General features: G+C 45.7%; 1 protein-coding gene across 4 annotated transcripts in view; it reads right to left on the reverse strand.

Moving 5' to 3' along the window:
• Positions 1-19687, reverse strand: part of piezo1 (piezo type mechanosensitive ion channel component 1 (Er blood group)) — a 398994-nt gene that overhangs the window by 131049 nt on the left and 248258 nt on the right. For all 4 annotated transcript variants that reach the window (XM_085991680.1, XM_085991683.1, XM_085991682.1 and 1 more), the window contains exons 8-9: positions 9076-9244; positions 2466-2558 (exon numbers count right to left, since the gene is read on the reverse strand). In XM_085991680.1, the coding sequence (XP_085847806.1) occupies positions 2466-2558; positions 9076-9244 (262 nt within the window). The remainder of the gene's footprint in view (positions 1-2465; positions 2559-9075; positions 9245-19687) is intronic.

The following is a 19687-nucleotide window of genomic DNA, read 5'->3' on the forward strand; positions in this document are numbered from 1 at the left end:
CCCACTCCGCACAAAAGGTGACACCCATACGTTTCCTGCGCCTTTTCCCTCCCCGTGACTGGAGCCCTATGCTGCCACTTGAAAGACCAAGCTATCATCTGACCTTTTTGCGGCGCCTTTGACTTCTCATTACCAATGATGAGCAGGCGCTGCGCCTCCACCTCCTTGAGGAGATTGCTGAGGTCATCATCAGTTCAATTGTGAGTTCTTTTAATGCCGTGAATTGTGCTCATTCCAGCCATTTCACGTTGCTAATCGGATTGGGCCTTTGGCATAGCGGTAGGATCCCCGCCGCTGGGCCAGATCAGGGTAGGGTTTCGAACCCCGCTCCAGACAGTCCCGGCAAGTGGAGTCGGAGCTCCGGCTCTAAATTCTGGGTTGACATCCAGTGGGATATTTGCGTCCGTGGGTGTGGGTGGCCCCCCCTCCTTGTATAGCTTGTGGGAGCCCGTAAAACCCTCCCGCCATAGGACTAACCGCCCTAATGGCTGGTTCAAAGATGGTTACGGTCACGGAATGAGCGTTAATCATGGCCATAAATCCTTCCACCACTTCATACAGTTCCCCAAAGGGAACAGTGTGAAGACACGTATGACGACGACATTGCTAAATAAATAAATGGAATTTAAAAAAATCTTTTAGGGCTTTTAAAAGTCTTTAAATTGCTTTAATTCTGTTTAAAACTACTTCAGATTCTTCAAAATAATGTAAACGTTTTTAAAAGTTTATAAAAGTTACCAAAAGCTTCAAAAAACTTCCAAAAACCTATTTAAACTGCTGCTTTGCATGTAAAAATGCTTAGCAGCTTGGCAGAAACATTGGGGGCGTGTCCTGTTAAACTGAGACCTCAAGGGGCGTGTCTCAGTTGTACAGCGCGCTCCAGGCTTCGCGCCTGGGCGGCGTGACGTCAAACGCTGCCCGGGATTCTTCAGATTCAAAATGGAATTCCAGGCGTCCCTGGAGGTGATCGGCAGGCGCGTCGGATAAGTGCAAATCGGGACCTTGCACGCGCGGCAAGCCCCGCTCACGAATTTCTGGCCCATGTTCACAATAAATATTTCTACTTTTTGTTAAATATACAAGTCTCAGACTTTCACTAACCAAGGCCATGGTTATTTCTATACAGGCTAAGAAATTCATTATTGCAGCAGGTGTTGGATCTTTTATTCAGCCAGAGCTTCAAAAATTCCAACTTTCTCCTCACTTTATAGAAATGGATGTATTGGGTGTCCTCAGGTTACAATAATTGAGCAACTCAATTGAGAAACATGAACAGTCCAAAAACTGGTCAGAAAAAAAACCTGCCATAGGATTTCAGTTATAGGCCTTTCACATATTTGTCGTGGCTCGCAACCTCTGAAGGTAACCACTGGGTGGCGCCCCTAAGGGATCTAGGGGGAAAAATTCAGTATCGCTCCGTCTGGGGCGCTATTATCGGCCGTGCACAAAGTTTAGCACCTGGTGCTAATTATCGCCTCCGACGGCAAACTTGGCTTTTATCGCCCCTGGAGGTGATTGGAGCGCTAAATCAGGCGCTTCACACCTGTCTTAAGGCGCAAAGGCCAAGGAGCGAGGCGCTACCTCAGAACGCTGGCGAAGCTCATGTGATGTCAGTCAGCAATGGAACACAGACACACTGGCGCCGACCAGTTCTTAAAGGGGAGTTCTGACGAAAGGTCATCGGCCTGAAACGTTAACTCTGTTTCTCTCTTCACAGATGCTGCTTGACTAGCTGAGTTTCTCCAGCAGTTTCTGTTTTTATCTTAAAGGGGAGGGTTGATTTTGCTCTCCATCCACATCCTGCTCATTGCAGCCTTGAATCTCGGCCTGGAGAGGCCTGTACATCAAATCTGCTGGAAAGAACAATGGAGAGGCCCAGGGAAAGAGCTCAGAGTGCATCCCCCACAGTCTCTTCTAAATCGATACAACGAAGGTCAAATCAAAATGAACCTGCAAAGTGCTGCTCAGTACCCAAAACTCCTTCACACAGCGTTGAATCTCTCCAGAAGTCAGTCTCTCTCTCTCTCTCTCTCAGAATGCGTAGTGCAGAAATGTCACCAACAAAAAAAGGCAGGAAGCGGTCCCCTTTAAATAGCGCTCCCCCAGTCCCTTTCTGACTGCAAAACGCTCCCCTCAACTTGTCATTGCTAGCGGCAGGCGGTAAGGCAGGGGGCGCCACTCAATATCCGGTCCAGGGCGCTACCGGGGTGTTGCGCACTCGACTGACGTCACGATCTGCCAGCGCAAGAGATCGTGATGGCAGTGTTTAGTGCCGCAAAATGTCTAGTTAATTTCGCGAGCGGCGCAAACATCGCCGCGCCCGGGCGCTAGTTGCTTTGCGCCCCATTAGTGCCCTCTTAAGGCGCTAATGGAAGGCACAAACAACTGAATTTTTCCCCCTAATCTATTTCTGCTTTTTATTTAATGGTAGTTTTGCTAAACAATATCTGCTTAGCATTACTTACTTTAGCTTCATCTTCAGATTCATCCTGTTTCGCTGACCAAGGTTCCAGATTTGACAGTTCAACTTCTTCACCATTTTTCTGTGCTACATCCTTCTGAAAAGGTACAAAAGTACAGACGCTCACAGCAGCCTGCTCACACACATCGACAATTGCCTTATTATTTATCTTGTAGGAATGTCTAGTTCCTATCCAAAGACTGAGGTCCACTCAGGCGATCAAACAAAATGAAGTTTAATGGAAACTAACAGGTTTAAACAAGTAACTACAGGAGAACATCGAGTGTAGGTCTGCTCAGTTCGGAGGCTCCACGAGGACTGCTAGGGTGGTCCTGTGGTTGACGTCATGACATCATCACCTTCTTCCCGCCAGTGGGGGATCACGTGATGAACGGCGTGACGTCATCGCGTTTACCCGCGCTGTTAAAGTAATCACGCTCTCACAGAATCACAGAAACCCCACAGTGCAGATAGAGGCCATTTCGGCCCATCGAGCCTGCACCGACACATATCCCACCCGATCCCCGTAACACCTATACCATCACATATCCCACCCTATCCCCGTAACCCCACGTATTTAATCCCCCTAACACTAAGGGTCAATTTATCATAGCCAATCAACCTAACCCGCACATCTTTGGACTGTGGGAGGAAACCGGAGCACCCGGAGGAAACCCACGCAAACACGGGGAGAATGTGCAAACTCCACACAGACAGTCACCCGAGGCCGGATTCGAACCCGGGTCTCTGGCGCTGTGAGGCAACAGTGCTAACCACTATGCCACCGTGCTCTGTACAAGTAAACAGTATAAATAAAGATATATATAAATAAAGTATAAATACTCAGGCTGTAGCTAACATGTTGTTAAAGGGAATTATATACAAACAATCTGAGTCCTTTAGTGGCTCTGCCACAATCTAATATATTACTGAATGTAAGGCTAGTAGCTGAATGGGGAAAGGGAGCGTTAATACACAGAAAATGCCTGCATTCGTACAATGAAGTCTATACGGCCGATTTTAATCGGTTGGTACAGTGCAGGCAAAGGGTTAAGATGGCACGGGGTGGGTGCGGGGAGTTGCATTCCCGACGAGTTACTGCCCCCCCACCATTTTTACTTGCCTGAGTTCAGGCACGGAAAGGGCGACTCGCCAGAGGAGTGGGGGCCTAATTTAAATGGCAGTGTCCAATGATGTCATCTGGACGTGCAGGCCATTATAACCGTTACCCTGACTAAGGTCCACTCAGTCTCGAACCCGACAGTAAAAGTTGGCGGCAGCAAGGACCCTGGCCACTGGAGGCCGACTTCTTTTTGAATTTTTAAAGGTCCCTTGTGGGCCAGGAGGAGGAGGAGTGCTCCTGGTTCCACAAAGGTACAGTGGGCCTCCTCTGCCCCGGGCTTCCCCACCCTGCCCTGATCGCAGACTTGTGCCCAGTTCAGTTCCACCACCACCACCACACCTCCACACAATTTGTACTTACCTTGCCGGGAAACATTTCCACCTAAAGATTGGAAAATGTTGAGCAGGAAATTCAGAATCCCGCTCGCTGGAAATAATGTCATTCCTGCCGGCCTTGGGCGGAGGTCAGTGTCAGAGCATGGAAGAGAAGCTTGGGAGATAAAATCCCCCTGGCTTCCTGCTCCAGCAGACCTAGACGGTCCGCTGCCTGCCTTGGTCTCCGCACCATCGATTCCCACCCCAAGTTAAAATACTAGTCGGAAATACCTGGTGTGAACTTCAGGACAGCTAAGTCACAATCTACAAATGGACGTAATGAGTACTTCAATTTGTGGACCTTGCTCCAGCTAAAGCACATGGTTGTTGGTCAGCCGCCCTGTCCCGTATTGGTCAGCCGCCCTGTCCCGTATTGGTCAGCCGCCCTGTCCCGTATTGGTCAGCCGCCCTGTCCCGTATTGGTCAGCCGCCCTGTCCCGTATTGGTCAGCCGCCCTGTCCCGTATTGGTCAGCCGCCCTGTCCCGTATTGGTCAGCCGCCCTGTCCCGTATTGGTCAGCCGCCCTGTCCCGTATTGGTCAGCCGCCCTGTCCCGTATTGGTCAGCCGCCCTGTCCCGTATTGGTCAGCCGCCCTGTCCCGTATTGGTCAGCCGCCCTGTCCCGTATTGGTCAGCCGCCCTGTCCCGTATTGGTCAGCCGCCCTGTCCCGTATTGGTCAGCCGCCCTGTCCCGTATTGGTCAGCCGCCCTGTCCCGTATTGGTCAGCCGCCCTGTCCCGTATTGGTCAGCCGCCCTGTCCCGTATTGGTCAGCCGCCCTGTCCCGTATTGGTCAGCCGCCCTGTCCCGTATTGGTCAGCCGCCCTGTCCCGTATTGGTCAGCCGCCCTGTCCCGTATTGGTCAGCCGCCCTGTCCCGTATTGGTCAGCCGCCCTGTCCCGTATTGGTCAGCCGCCCTGTCCCGTATTGGTCAGCCGCCCTGTCCCGTATTGGTCAGCCGCCCTGTCCCGTATTGGTCAGCCGCCCTGTCCCGTATTGGTCAGCCGCCCTGTCCCGTATTGGTCAGCCGCCCTGTCCCGTATTGGTCAGCCGCCCTGTCCCGTATTGGTCAGCCGCCCTGTCTCGTATTGGTCAGCCGCCCTGTCCCGTATTCCAATGCAAAACACACTGGAATGTTTGGTGCAAGACACAGCAGTTGAAGGCAAACAACTGTCCTAGCTGATAAGGGAATTAAGGGTTACGGGGAGCAGGCAGGGAAGTGGACGTGAGTCTAGGTTCGGATCAGCCATGATCCTATTGAATGGCGGAGCAGGCCCGAGGGGCCGTATGGCCTACTCCTGCTCCTACTTATGCCCTTTATACGTTCTGCAAACGCTGTGCTTTCTGTTGTAGTTCACAGAACATATTTTGAAGTTGCAAAATGGATTTTGAACTTCTTGGTGACAAAGATAAATACAGCATCCTGGGGTGAAGAGAAAGCAATGTATTCTGGGCAAAGGGCAATTGTTGGCAGTCTGGCTATTCAGAACAATTTTATCACCACTTTTAGGGTTGATGCTGTCATATATTGGCTATACTGATAGAGATGTAATAAAATATATATTCTAGTTGATCTCAAGTGGTGTTGCACATGGGTAGTCAAGACCAATTTGAATCTTTCAGGTTAAGCAGAGTTTGGGAGAGGGGTGGGGGAGAATGGAGCCAGTGAGAGAAAGTGAGGATGCAGATACAGGAAAAGGGGAGGGAGAGGAAGAGTTGGGAAAGGGTAGATGATGGCGTGCAGTTGGGAGGAGGGTAGGAATTGGGATGGACGAGAGTAGGGATTGGGATGGAGGAGGAAGAAGCGAAGGGAAGGTGAGGAGGAAATGGAACGTGAAGAGAGAAGGAAGGGAAGGAGAAAAGGGGAGAAGAGGGAAGAGAAGGATGAATGGCGGGGGGAGAGAAGGAGGGGAGGGAGAGAATGTGGAGAGGGTGGGGAGGAGGGGGCACAAGAGAGGAAGGAGAGAGAAGGAGAAAGGAGATGGGTGGGAGGGAGGCGCACAGGAGAAGGTACTTTTCAGTGCACTGTATCTCTGGTGGGTGAGATGCAGCCAGCGGTGAACATATGGAAATCTGTGCCAGAGGTTGTTCCACTTAAAAGCTGGTGAGCGGCCTGCGTGGGACCTCCAGACTGTTGCGCAGCCATCCAGCTTAACGGGAACATTGGTGGGATAGTAAGTTGTGAGGAGAACACAAAGAAGCTGCAAAGGGATACAGGCAGGTTAAGTGAGTGGGCAAGAACATGGCAGATGGAATATAATGTGGAGAGATGTGAAGTTATCCACTTTGGTAGGAAAAATAGAAAAACAGAATATTTTTTAAATGTTGAGAGATTGGCAGGACCTGGTGTCCTTGTACACAAATCACAGAGAGTTAACATGCAGGTACAGCAAGCAATTAGGAAAGCATTTATTACAAAAGGATTGCAGTATAAGAGTAAAGAAGTTTTACTGCAATTATATAGGGCCTTGGTGAGACCACACCTGGAGTATTGTGTACAGTTTTAGTCTCCTTACCCAAGGAAGGATATACCTGCCATAGAGGGAGTGCAACGAAGGTTCACCAGACTGGTTCCTGGGATGGGGGATTGTCCTATGAGGAGAGATTGAGTAGACTAGGCCTATATTCTCTAGAGTTTAGAAGAATGAGAGGTGATAAAATTCTTAAGGAGCTTGACAGGGTAGATGCAGGGAGGATGTTTTCCCTGGCTGAGGAGTCTAGAACTAGGGGTCGCAGTCTCAGAATAAGGGGTTGGCCATTTAGGACTGAGATGAGGAGAAATTTCTTCACTCGGAGGGTGGTGGATCTTTGGAATTCTCAAGCCCAGAGGGCTGTAGATGCTCAATCATACATTCAAGACAGAGATCGATAGATTTTTAGATACTAAGGGAACCAACGGATATGGGGATAGAGCGGGAAAGTGCAGTTGAGGCAGATGATCAGCCATGATCTCATTGAATGGCGGAGCAGGTTCGAGGGGCCGAATGGCCGACTCCTGCTCCTATTTCTTATGTTAAGAGTTTCAGCATCTGACATAATTGCTGCTTACTTGGACTCGCTGTCTTCCAGCGATCATCTACCACAAACTTTTGATAACACTTCTTCCCAATTTTGTCTTGGGGGGGGGGGGGGGGGTAGGGGAAATCAGGGTGAGGGAAGAAAACTCATTTAAGGGGAAACTGGGGCTGAGCACTTGCTCAGTGGGGAGCGGCGGAGGTAGAAAATCTGCTCAGCAGGGGAGGTGGGGCAGTCTTCAACAGTGGAGTTGGTTGCTTTTGTTTCTAAAAGCAGGATCTACTAACATTTCCTGTCCTTCCACTTATTCTGCTTAGATGGAAGATTCACTTAAGGCAGCATTTGAGCTGTATGTAAGGTTAGGTCGTGCCCCATTGTTTCCAATTTGTCACACAAGATTACTTTGCCATTTTCACTTACAGGTGTAGTACCTGGAATTCTAAGACTGTTCATTATTTATCACGTTCTATACAGAGTAATAAAATAAAGATATATTAATCAGCATATGTAATTCAAATTACTGGAAAATGTGATTTTTTTTAAGCACACAAAACAACTTTACATTAACATGAGAGCACTGTCGCCTCGAACTGATCTTTGGAATCAAACTTAAAATAATTTTTAAAAAGGAATACCAATTTGAACTCTATTTGACCCAAGATTCGACTGAATGAGAGGGAGAAATAATGGAATATAAGAGTACAATGGGAGGGACAGAGGAGCTGCTTCAACACTCCTATTTTACGTGAGTATCCACCAATGACTTTGTGGATACTTTGCAATCCTGGTCTGACATTACTTCACCCTCTCCTCTTCTAATAGGAATGCATCAGCAGATTTTCCACCTCCACCACTCCCCACTGAACAAGTGCTCAGCCCCAGCATCACTGGATGATGAGCAAAAAAGGCTCTTTTTATTTTGGAGTATGAGAAGGTTGTTGATCCGAACAACCGTTTCTTGTTCCTAAAAAATCTTTTCTCATGAATCTTCTAAGAATAACCCTCTTTACTGGTTATGGCGAGTTGGAGAAGGGGGGGGGGGTGGAGAAAGGGGGAATTTGTTGATTACTTTGCATCTCCCCCAGTCCCGTCACCGTTGTGTGTTCTAAAAAAGATCCTCTACCATTCTGCATGGACACAAGAATATAATTGATTGGACCGTGCCTACAAACAACAAAGTTTGTTTCTTGAGGGTGTGCTACAGCAATATAAAGAGACCATTAAAAAAAAACATGTTGCGTCAGGACCATACAGCCCAGTCATATGAGAGAAAAAATGAATAATGAAAGTGTGACGAGTTCCAGCACCATTAGTCACTAGAAACAAAGTGTTATGGCCCCATTACATTACAGCACAGGAGGCAGAAATATTGAAGTCAATGAGTGCTGCCTCCAGAGGAGCAGAGAACGACCTCAGAAGGTGTTTTCTTCCGGCTTCTCTGAGCACGGCAATGCCAGAGGGTATGCTGATGACTCCTGATCTTTGACCTGCACAAACCTTCCTCAGTAATAAGGAAAGATCTACAAAAATGAGAACCGAGACAGGGGATCAAACCCAGTTCCTGTCCACTGCTGCCGCAAACAATAAAGCATTTGTCCTCCCAATAACAACAGCTTTAAAGAGGTGTGGATGCACAAATGGTGTAAAGCAGATGTGTCAAAATCCCATTTCAGGAATGTCTACCCCACCAATATCATCCAGCTCTGCTGCCTAGTCTGCATAATTTAGTATCATCCAGAGAACAGAAATCAACTGTGACCCCCCGCCTCCCCCACCCATCAGCACGGACAGTGGATCAAACGTGGGACCTTCCTGTCCTGTATTGTTGCCAGGGAGTTGGTGCCTTCCGAGGCACCAATCACACCCATTCATACGAGGGGGAAAAAAAGAGAGGTTGGGCTTTGACAGCTCAACAGGCAGCAATTCCACCTCAGTTATCTTATAGTACTGCCACCAAAGTTGGGGCAGTTTTCAGCAGAATTTCTGACACCTAAATGCAACAAGAGCAACACCAAACTAGCAAAGAGTAAAGAACATTGGTATTCAGCTACTTCTGTTTGAGCGCCATAGCATAACGCTAGTATGCTAATCAATTAGCACTTACTGTCTGGCCAGATGCTTTTTTCTTCAGCTTCAGGAGTGATGCTACAGTATAATAAAGTAGCAGTAGGATCGCAGGATTTGCGTAGGCAGGCCACGCATGATTCACATTGAGGACAAGCTGATGAGGATTGCTGCAGTTTGAATGGATAATATCCTTCAGGCCAAATAATCTGAAAACAGAAGGATTTAAATTATTATACCATAACTGATTAAATGCTATAAATTAAACAACAGCCAATCTAGAGATACAGTACACTGCAAGAAAAAATAGCCCTGAAATTGCGGTGTCTGTGACAGAGTTCGCCGTCGTATTCCCTTTAAAATGCCCCGCAAGTTCCGGATTGCTGCATGCGCTTGCACGAAATCCGGAACCTGCGGCCTGTCAACGTGTGCATTGAAGGACATCCGCGGGGATCCAAAAAAGCAATCACTGGCACAGAGTTGGGCTATCTGCCCAGCGACTGGCCAGCAATTGCCCACATAAGTCTTACGGTTGATGCAAGCAAACGCAGGGCCTACATGCATCAGCGCAAGGGTACATCTAAGGCTTAAATTAAACATTTACATATCCAACATTATGCACATACATTTTATTAAATGAGTTTATGCAAATATTGGCCCTGATTACAGTCTTAGTAATGTATAAAATTATCAAAAAATTTATTTTAGAGGTTGGTGCAATGAAGGAACTTATGAATAAAATTGCACTTCTGTACATTGTATAATTATTAGATTTGGGGATTCCATGGCATATCATTAGGGGATTCCCTTGGTAAATGATTGAAATGGAGTTCTCCTTTGTCATTGGAGGGCTGGTCACACGTGATCCCAGATACATTTCCGAACTGCCTGCATCCCTGGGATCCATGGGCCATTACACTGCTCTTCGCCTTGAGGCCCGAGACCGCAACTCATCACAGCCTGGGCGTCAGCAGGTAATTTCGTAATTGCTTCACGGGTCGGAGGCGTACTCCGGAGGTACACCTCCGACCGCAATTTCTAGGCCAATATTTAATTTAAAAAGCTTAAAAGGCATCTCATCCTCACACTACGCAGTATCTTTGCCCTTGAGTGTGTGCTGAATACCAGAATCTGAGGGAATGGGTATCAGAAACTTAGACAGGTTAAGTAATCATCCAAGGAAAAATGTTGCACTCTGCCACTCCAAACAATGGTGTGTTTCAGCTGAGCGATACACCTCAAAAAATGCAAATATACACAGACTCTTGCCATTATGATAAAATACCAGAATAAGCCACAATATATTCATTTTACTCTTGCACTAAGTACTGGGAGGTGCACTGAACCGCTACCTCTGGGGTGGGGTTTGAATTGAATCCAAACTAATGGGATCATTAGGTTATTTAACGATCAGGAAGGACAGGCAGGAAGGAAGGGGAGGTGGGGTGGCTATGTTAATAAAGGAAGGAATCACTGTAATACAGAGAAATGATATTGGGTCAAAAGATCAGGATAATGAAACAGTTTGGGTGGAGGTAAGGAATAATAAGGGGAAAAAAACACTAGTGGGCATAGTCTATAGGCCTCCGAACAGTGGCAACTCTGTTGGACGGAGTATCAATCAGGAAATAGTTGAGGCTTGTAATAAGGGAACATCTATAAATTATGGGGGATTTTAACTATCATATTAATTGGACAAATCAAATTGGGCAGGGCAGCCTTGAGGATGAGTTCATTGAGTGTATTAGGGATGGGTTTCTTGAGCAGTATGTAACTGAACCGACCAGGGGGCAAGCAACCTTAGATCTGGTCCTGTGTAACGAGACAGGATTAATTAAAAATGTCCTAGTAAAGGATCCCCTTGGAATGAGTGACCATAACATGGTTGAGTTCCATATTCAATGAGAGGGTGAGAAGGTTGGATCTCAAACAAGCGTGCTAAGCTTGAATAAAGGAGACTATGAAGGTATGAGAGCGGAATTGAGTAGAGTGGATTGGAAAAATAGATTAAAGGGTAAGACGATACATGATCAGTGGTGTACATTTAAGGAGTTATTTTACAACTTCCAAAAAAAATATATTCCACTGAGAAGAAAAGGGTGTAAAAGAAGACAGCCATCCGTGGCTAAGTAAAGAAATTAAGGATAGTATTCGACTAAAAACAAGGGCATATAAGGTAGCCAAATCTAGTGGGAGGATAGAGGATTGGGAAAACTTTAAAAGACAGCAAAAAATAACAAAAAGATTGATTAAGAAAGGGAAGATAGATTATGAAAGTAAATTAGCAAAAAATATAAAAACAGATAGTAAGAGTTTTTATAGTTATATAAAAAGAAAAAGGGTGGCTAAAGTAAATGTTGGTCCCTTAGCGGATGAGACCGGGAAATTAATGGTGGGAAATATGGAGATGGCAAAAACACTGAATGAATATTTTACATCAGTCTTTACAGTAGAAGACACTAAGAATATCCCAACACTGGACAAGCAGGGGGCTAAAGGGGGGGGAGGAGCTAAACACGATCAAAATCACTAAGGAAGTGGTACTCGGTAAAATAATGGGACTCAAGGCGGATAAATCACCTGGACCTGATGGCTTACATCCTAGGGTCTTGAGGGAAGTGGCGGTAGGGATTGTGGATGCATTGGTAATAATTTTCCAAAACTACCTGGACTCAGCAAAGGTCCCGGCAGACTGGAAAACTGCTAATGTAACACCCTTATTTAAAAAGGGCAGTAGACAGAAGGCTGGAAACTATAGACCGGTTAGCCTAACATCTGTGGTAGGTAAAATTTTGGAGTCCATTATTAAGGTGACAGTAACAGGACATTTGGATAATCATAATTTAATAGGACAAAGTCAGCATGGTTTTATGAAGGGGAAGTCATGTTTGACAAATTTGCTGGAGTTCTTTGAGGAAGTAACGTATAGGGTGGATAAAGGGGAACCAGTGGACGTAGTGTATTTAGACTTCCAAAAGGCATTTGACAAGGTGCCACACAAAAGATTATTGCTTAAGATAAAAAATCACGGGATTGGGGGTAATATTCTGGCATGGATAGAGGATTGGCTATCTAACAGAAGGCAGAGAGTTGGGATAAATGGTTCATTCTCAGACTGGCAATCAGTAACCAGTGGTGTTCCGCAGGGGTCAGTGCTGGGTCCCCAACTCTTTACAATCTATATTAACGATTTGGAGGAGGGGACCGAGTGTAACATATCAAAGTTTGCAGATGATACTAAGATGGGAGGGAAAGTAGCGAGTGAGGAGGACATAAAAAACCTGCAAGGGGACATCGACAGGCTAAGTAAGTGGGCAGAGAGTTGGCAGATGGAATACAATACTGGAAAGTGTGAGGTTATGCACTTTGGCAGGAAAAATCGTAGAGCAAGTTATTACCTTAATGGCAAGAAACTGGAAAGTACTGAAGTACAAAGGGATCTGGGGGTCCTGGTGCACGAAACTCAAAAGGTTAGTATGCAGGTGTAGCAAGTGATTAAGAAGGCCAATGGAATGTTGGCTTTCATTGCTAGGGGGATAGAATATAAAAATAGGGAGGTATTGCTTCAGTTGTACAAGGTATTGGTGAGACCGCACCTGGAATACTGCATACAGTTTTGGTGTCCATACTTAAGAAAGGACATACTTGCTCTCGAGTCAGTACAAAGAAGGTTCACTTGGTTAATCCCGGGGATGAGGGGATGGACATATGAGGAGAGGTTGAGTAGATTGGGACTCTACTCATTGGAGTTCAGAAGAATGAGAGGCGATCTTATTGAAACATATAAGATTGTGAAGGGGTTGGATCGGGTGGATGCGGGGAAGATGTTCCCGATGATGGGTGAAACTAGAACTAGGGGGCATAGTCTTAGCATAAGGGGCTGCTCTTTCAAAACTGAGATGAGGAGGAACTACTTCACTCAGAGGGTGGTAGGTCCATGGAATATGCTGCCCCAAAAAGCTGTAGAAGCTACATCATTACATAAATTTAAAACAGAAATAGACAGTTTCCTAGAAGTAAAGGGAATTAAGGGTTACGGGGAGCGGGCAGGAATTTGGACGAGTCTAGGTTCGGATCGGTCATGGCCCTGTGGGTAGCGGAGCGGGCCCAGGGGCCGTGTAGCCTGATCCTGCTCCTATTTCATGTGTCTAATTCTGTTAGATTCAGGAGATGGTTCTGTGATAGTGGATTGGCGGTTAGGATCAGATCAGCCATGATCTTATTGAATGGCGGAGTAGGCTCGAGGGGCCGATTGGCCGACTCCTGCTCCTATTTCTTATGTTCTTATATCAAATTCTGCTAGCTCGCAGAGTTCACATGAAATGAGCTTGGACAATCTCAGTCCAGTTCCTGAGACAATAGAACAAAACTGCCCCGAGATAAGCACTATCTATTGACCAAATGGAGCCGGCAAGCTAATGTGCTCCTTTCTTCATTGCACACTGATGTGCAAATCTGACTTTGACTTGAGCTTTTTAAACTTAAAAAGGGCTACTGTCCAACAGTGGATTTTTGACCAGAGAGCAGCTTTTTTGCGCCAACCTGGAATTGGCCTCTCCCAGTTGTCCAAGCCTGGGAACTAGGAGCTGAAGTTTTTATATCTGGGGGTCTTGTATTTTTGTAAGTGGTTCTCAATTCTTGGTTGGAAGCTGAAGTGATGTCATTTTTTATGCACGGGAGAGCTCACATTTCTGCATATTCATATGCAGCCAACTCACTGATTTTGATACACATATCTGGCCCCCAGTTCCCTATCCTACAGTATTCCTTTAACCAGGTCCCAAATTTGAACACTCTCAACACTCTCTCTCTCGCTTTCTCTAAACCGGTATCCTTCCAATCCCTGCCAAATCATAAATCAATCCAATTTCTTTTCATGCTTCAGATGCATTTTCCACAGTAGGTGGAAATCTATTCCATAAGTAGACAATGCTAAAGCTTAGCCAAGCTTAGCTCATACAGGAAACTTTGGTTTATCTGGAGCCACCGGCAAAAATCAAGAGCCGTTTCGTTAGGTTTTTTTTCTTTTCGTAGGTTTTTTTTCTTTTCGTTGCTTTTTTTTCCACCAGTCAGGCTCTGCAAGGTCTCGCTGAAGCTGTTGCTAAGCTACAGAGACGCTTGCAAGGTACGGCCGACTGTTTAGAAGCTGTTGCTAAGCAACAGGGTTTGTTGCCAGATATGGAGCTCAAAATCTCCGTATGTTTCAACATTAGCGCTGGTTTGTCCGGCAGTTTTGATGGGGCTGCAACAGCTCGGTCCCATCGGTGCCGGATAGCACAAAGTTTCCTGTAATTATGTACTGTGCTTCTTCTATCTTGTATCCTCAGAAGGTATCCTTTCAATGTAGCAATTTCCCTTCATTAATTTAAAAACTAGGATCATATCTCCTCTAAATTTCTTTCCCTAAGGATAAAAGGTTCATCTTCCTTAGTAGAATTACTCGATTTCAACTTTTTGTGTCACTATACATGTCAAATATGTATATCAAAAGGTAGGAAACTGTGCACATGATAGAACTGAACAGTCAAATTAAAAACTCTATGGCAAGAATGAAGCTATTTTGTCGATGATGTATCATGGTGTTGTGTATGTAACCGTTTACCTTTAAGGGAACTATAGAATGTAACCGTTCGCCTTTAAGAGCACTACTTTAGGGTGGCACTATCTATTGGCTCATGTATACTGTAATACCGATAGTGACCACACCAGTATATAAGGGTTGTGATACGTTAACTAGGGCAGAATCGCCCGAGCCGCTGAATAGTAAAGACGTGTTTTATTCTGTTAACAGTGGAGTCTGTGATTATTTATAATACAACCCACAGACTTAACATTGGCGACGAGTCAGGATTCGAACCCTGCGGCAGTTGTTCCACGGCGGCTTCGTCCGAAGACAGGACGTTGAAGAGAGGTTTCAATCCTCACCAGTCTGGAACCGACAGGCTGGAAGCGACAGGCATTAGGACCCTGAAGCCTCCATAACCTCGTGGGTAAGCCGCAGCGTTGGCTGCAAAGACAGGGCGATCGCAATCCCTGATAAGAGCCGCGGTGAAACGCGCGAGCGGGTAAGCCAGAGCCCGGGAGGGAGCGAGCAAGAGCCGCGCGAGCGGGTGAGCCAGAGGCCGGGGGCCGCTTTCAAGTGCGAGGCGCAGCCGGGCCATCGATCGCATCCGCTGATAAGGCCCGCACTCGGCCTGAAAGTCAGCGTCGGGGAACGGGTGATAACCGCCATTGAAGTGGGCGGAGAGCGCCGAGAAGCGCGGGAAAACCGCCATCGAAGTGGGCGGGGAGAGCGAGAAGCGCGGGAAAGCCGCCATTTTTCACGGGGAAACCGCTGAAGAAGAAGGAAGAAGCGGGAAACCGCCATCTTGGAAATTATTAAGAATTTCAGGAAAGTAATAAGATTTTTCAGAAAGGCTGGTGTGTTCTCAAGAAGAGAGGGAAAATAAGTATAAGTACAGCAATACTTGTGGTGTTCTCAAGAAGAGAGAAGAAAATTAATTAGAATTTTCAGAAACAAGAAATAAGTAAAGCAATACTTGTGGTGTTCTCAAGAAGAGAGAAGAAAATTAATTAGAATTTTCAGAAACAAGAAGTAAGTAAAGCAATACTGGTGGTGTTCTCAAGAAGAGAAGAAAATTAATAATAAGTAAAGAAATACTTGTGCTGTTCTCGGAAAGAGAAGAAGATGCCTAAGCGAGGAAATATTAATGATTTTAATGCTGAAATAGAAGACAGGGCCACGTATGGGGAACGCATAGGAATATATTGCGTAGCCATATACGCCAAGGCAATAACTTTGTTAAATTCGATGGGAGCAAAAACATACGGGCTCTTGAAACATCTAATAGCACCAGTTAAACCAGTGGACCAGACCTTCGAAGAGAGCGTAGCAGTGCTGAAGGATCACTTGAACCCCACACCGTTGATACTGGCTGAACGATTTAAATTTTACGCCAGAACCCAGAGGCAAGATGAAAGCAATGCGGAATACTTAGTCGAACTGCGTAAGCTAGCGAAATACTGCCAGTTTGGAGGGAATTTGACAGAGGCGCTGCGGGACAAGTTCGTATGCGGCTTGGCCAAAGAAGGAACGCAGAAGCGACTTCTGGAAGAAAACGACCTCACACTGGACAGGGCTGTCCTCATAGCTTCATCGCACGAAGCCGCAGCGAAAGGGACGGCGGAAATGCAGCTAAAGGCGGCGGCACTCGGGGTGGACCAAATGACTGCAAGCATTTCCAAATGCTACCGTTGTGGAAAGACAACGCACGACCAGAATCAGTGCTGGTTTAAGAATCAAGAGTGCAGGAAATGTGGCAAACTGGGTCACATCGCGAAGGTATGCAGGTCCAGAAAGAAGACCAACAAACAAAGGAAGCCACCACCACAAGAAAAGTACAAGGTGCATCAGGTGGCTGAAAAGAGTTCAGACGAACAAAATTCAGACTCAGACCCAAACAGCCAGGAGTTGGATAGTCTGAGAATCCACAATGTGGGTAAAGTAACTGATCTACAGACGATCTGGGTCACACTAAAAATAGCTGGAGTCCAAGTACGAATGGAGCTGGACACGGGATCAGCTGTATCAGTCATCAACCAAAAGGACTACCACCGACTATTCTCTCACATACCCTTAAGAAATACCAAGTTCGTATTACAGACATACACGGGGCATCGCGTATACCCCATGGGGAAGATAAGAGTCAAGGTGAGAGATAGGGGTAAAGTACACCCAAGAATGAATTTGTACGTACTACCTGAGGGAGGACCACCACTTCTAGGACGGGAGTGGATCAAGAAAATAGACATGGAATGGCACTACCGACAAGCAATGACGAGTGAGGACTCGGTGCAGACAAGCAGCTCAGACTCTGAGCCGGAAGACGATAAGTCCAGCTTATGTATGAAAAACAAGGTTAACATTAACTCACGGACTAAGGTTGGAAAATCGATGGCGTGCATAAAGACAGAGAATTCTGAGTCTGTTCAAGCTACAGACATATTCATTACGGAGGAACACCGGGCTCGAACTCAACGCTATTTCAAAGTACAACAACAATTAGAACAATTAAGTTACCGCCTCGTACAAGAGATGAAAACAATGAAAAAGTTCTATGACACCGAATGGGAGAGTCTGGAAAGACAACAGAACCTACTGGCTCAAGCAGAGAGCGACCATAGAGCCATCGTGACCAATTACCGATCACATCTCCCTGATGATGTTCAGGGGTTAGAATATTTGCATGATCTAGAGATACAGCAGAAGGGCAAATCACGCTGCACTGAGGATTTTGTTCTGCAATTAGAGACGGAGCTAGTGCAGGCAAAGTTAAGAGAAGTTGAATCACAGGGTGCTCTTAAGGAGATGCAGAAACAAATCTTGGACATGGAAAAGAGAAACGCTTCTTTACCTGATGAGAATAATGTGGCCATGTTGCAAGAGGAGCTTATAGGGGCGAAACTGAAAGAAGCTAAGCAAAGGATGTTGGAACTTGAAACGCAGAACCAAATCAGCGGTAATCAGCTATGTCAAGCAGAGAAGGAGTGCAAGGGTCTACATGAGAAGGTGCAATATCTCTCAGCCCAAAATAAGGGACTACTCACTCAGTTAAATGAAAGTAAACGGGAAATGGCTGAGATGGACTGCAAGAATAAAGAAGAGTTGATGGCAGTGAGACTTCGAGAGGCAGATAGCATAGCAGCCTTGGCTGAACTCCAACAGGAAATTGCGAAAGAAACAAATGAAGAGGAATCTTCAGGAAGCCAGGATTTTATTCCAGTTCTTCTCTACGACTCCTTACAAGCAGAGTGCGAGAAGTTGAAAAAACAGTATGAACAGGCCCAGACTACAATTCTGGAGGGGGTTAACTCAGCAACCTCCGAAAAGCTAGTTTCGTTGGAAGTATATGAGCAACTAAAGGTTGAACATGAGCAAGAAGTCCAAAGGCTGCAGGAAATTCTTGAGGAGCTCAGGGCCAAGACAGACTCATCGGTAGAAGTTCCATACATAGATGAGGATGTAGAGGTGAAAGACATGGCAGAACTCATAAAAATATGGAAGGAAGCCCAAGACAAATATGAGGCGGCAATTACCGAGGTTGACCGACTTGAAGAACAGTTTCAACTGGGAATGGGCCCTGAACATGAGCTAGAGAGCATCGAGGCGCAACTTCTCCAAGCACTGGAAGCCAAAGTACAAGAGGAAGAGAAGATGAAAGCATTGGAGAAAATGATGGATGAAATGGAGGAGTACGCTGAATTACGTCCAGGGGAACAGGAGAATGGGGAAACAGCTACTTCAGTAGAAGGATTAAATAGCCTGATAACGAAATCCCTGAAGGAAGGGAAAGGATTGAACGCACAAATGAGGCCAGGAGGGAAGGAAGGGCAGACATCCGAGGAAGAGCAGGATGAATATGATTGCTTGAAGAAGGGTTTTGACCTGTTGAGTGACACCGAATGTTATGAGGATGTGGTCTGCCCAAATTGTGATGGGAACTCCCAAAGTGCTGAAATCCTGAGGAAGCACTTAAGGTCTAAGGAACATAGAGAGTTGGTGGCGCTACAGATGGCAGCCGGGAAAAGAGCTCGGAGAGTTTCAAAAAGGCAGAAAAGAAAAAGCAGAAAATAATAACTGTTTAAAATATTATTACTTCTACTACCTCAGTCCAAACACTACGAAAGGTGCTAAATTTGTAAAAAAAATCCAGGGACATTATCAAGACAGCCAGTGGGTTGTATAAGTCCGCACTGCTGGTTCAACAGGACGAAAGTACAAGCTGTTAAAAAAAAAAAAAAAAAGCTATGGAGGATGCTGTCTGGAACGAATTAATACCAGAGACTGAATTTATGAACTGTTCCCACAGAGACTGAACCTGTAAACTGATTCCACTGAGAGTATGTCTGTAAATTGTTATATGACGTTGACTCCATCGAGAGTATATCTGCAAACTGTTTATATAAAGTTGAAGATTGTATGTTTAACGGGATTCTGTAAGTAATAAGCTAGGAAGGGAGGAGTGTTGTGTATGTAACCGTTTACCTTTAAGGGAACTATAGAATGTAACCGTTCGCCTTTAAGAGCACTACTTTAGGGTGGCACTATCTATTGGCTCATGTATACTGTAATACCGATAGTGACCACACCAGTATATAAGGGTTGTGATACGTTAACTAGGGCAGAATCGCCCGAGCCGCTGAATAGTAAAGACGTGTTTTATTCTGTTAACAGTGGAGTCTGTGATTATTTATAATACAACCCACAGACTTAACATATGGCAATGCTTTTTTTCTTTTTCTCACAACACATATGGGGTTAAAAGCCAGATACACTCATAGAAAACGGCCTGTCTTGTGTAGATACATAGTCATAACCAAAACAAGAACCAACAGAACACATATTATATATAGCCTGGTGCCCGAGGGAGAAACCAAGCCTTTCAATTCAAATACAGGTTCTTGGAAGAGGGGTGGGGTGTGTTTGATTCCTCTTTTTGCATTTAAGAGCGACATATTTAGATTTCCTTTTCCCTGATCATTTAAAAAATAAATACTTTTCAGTGTGTCTGATAAAATGGATCTGTTTGAAACCATCAAGAAATATTGAATGGACAGTCAGCAAATAGCTGGCATGTAAAGATTAATACCCT

The sequence above is a fragment of the Somniosus microcephalus genome, chromosome 6, assembly GCF_052327205.1.
Source record: "Somniosus microcephalus isolate GS21.2 chromosome 6, FLI_Smic_1.0, whole genome shotgun sequence".
NCBI lineage: Eukaryota > Metazoa > Chordata > Chondrichthyes > Squaliformes > Somniosidae > Somniosus > Somniosus microcephalus.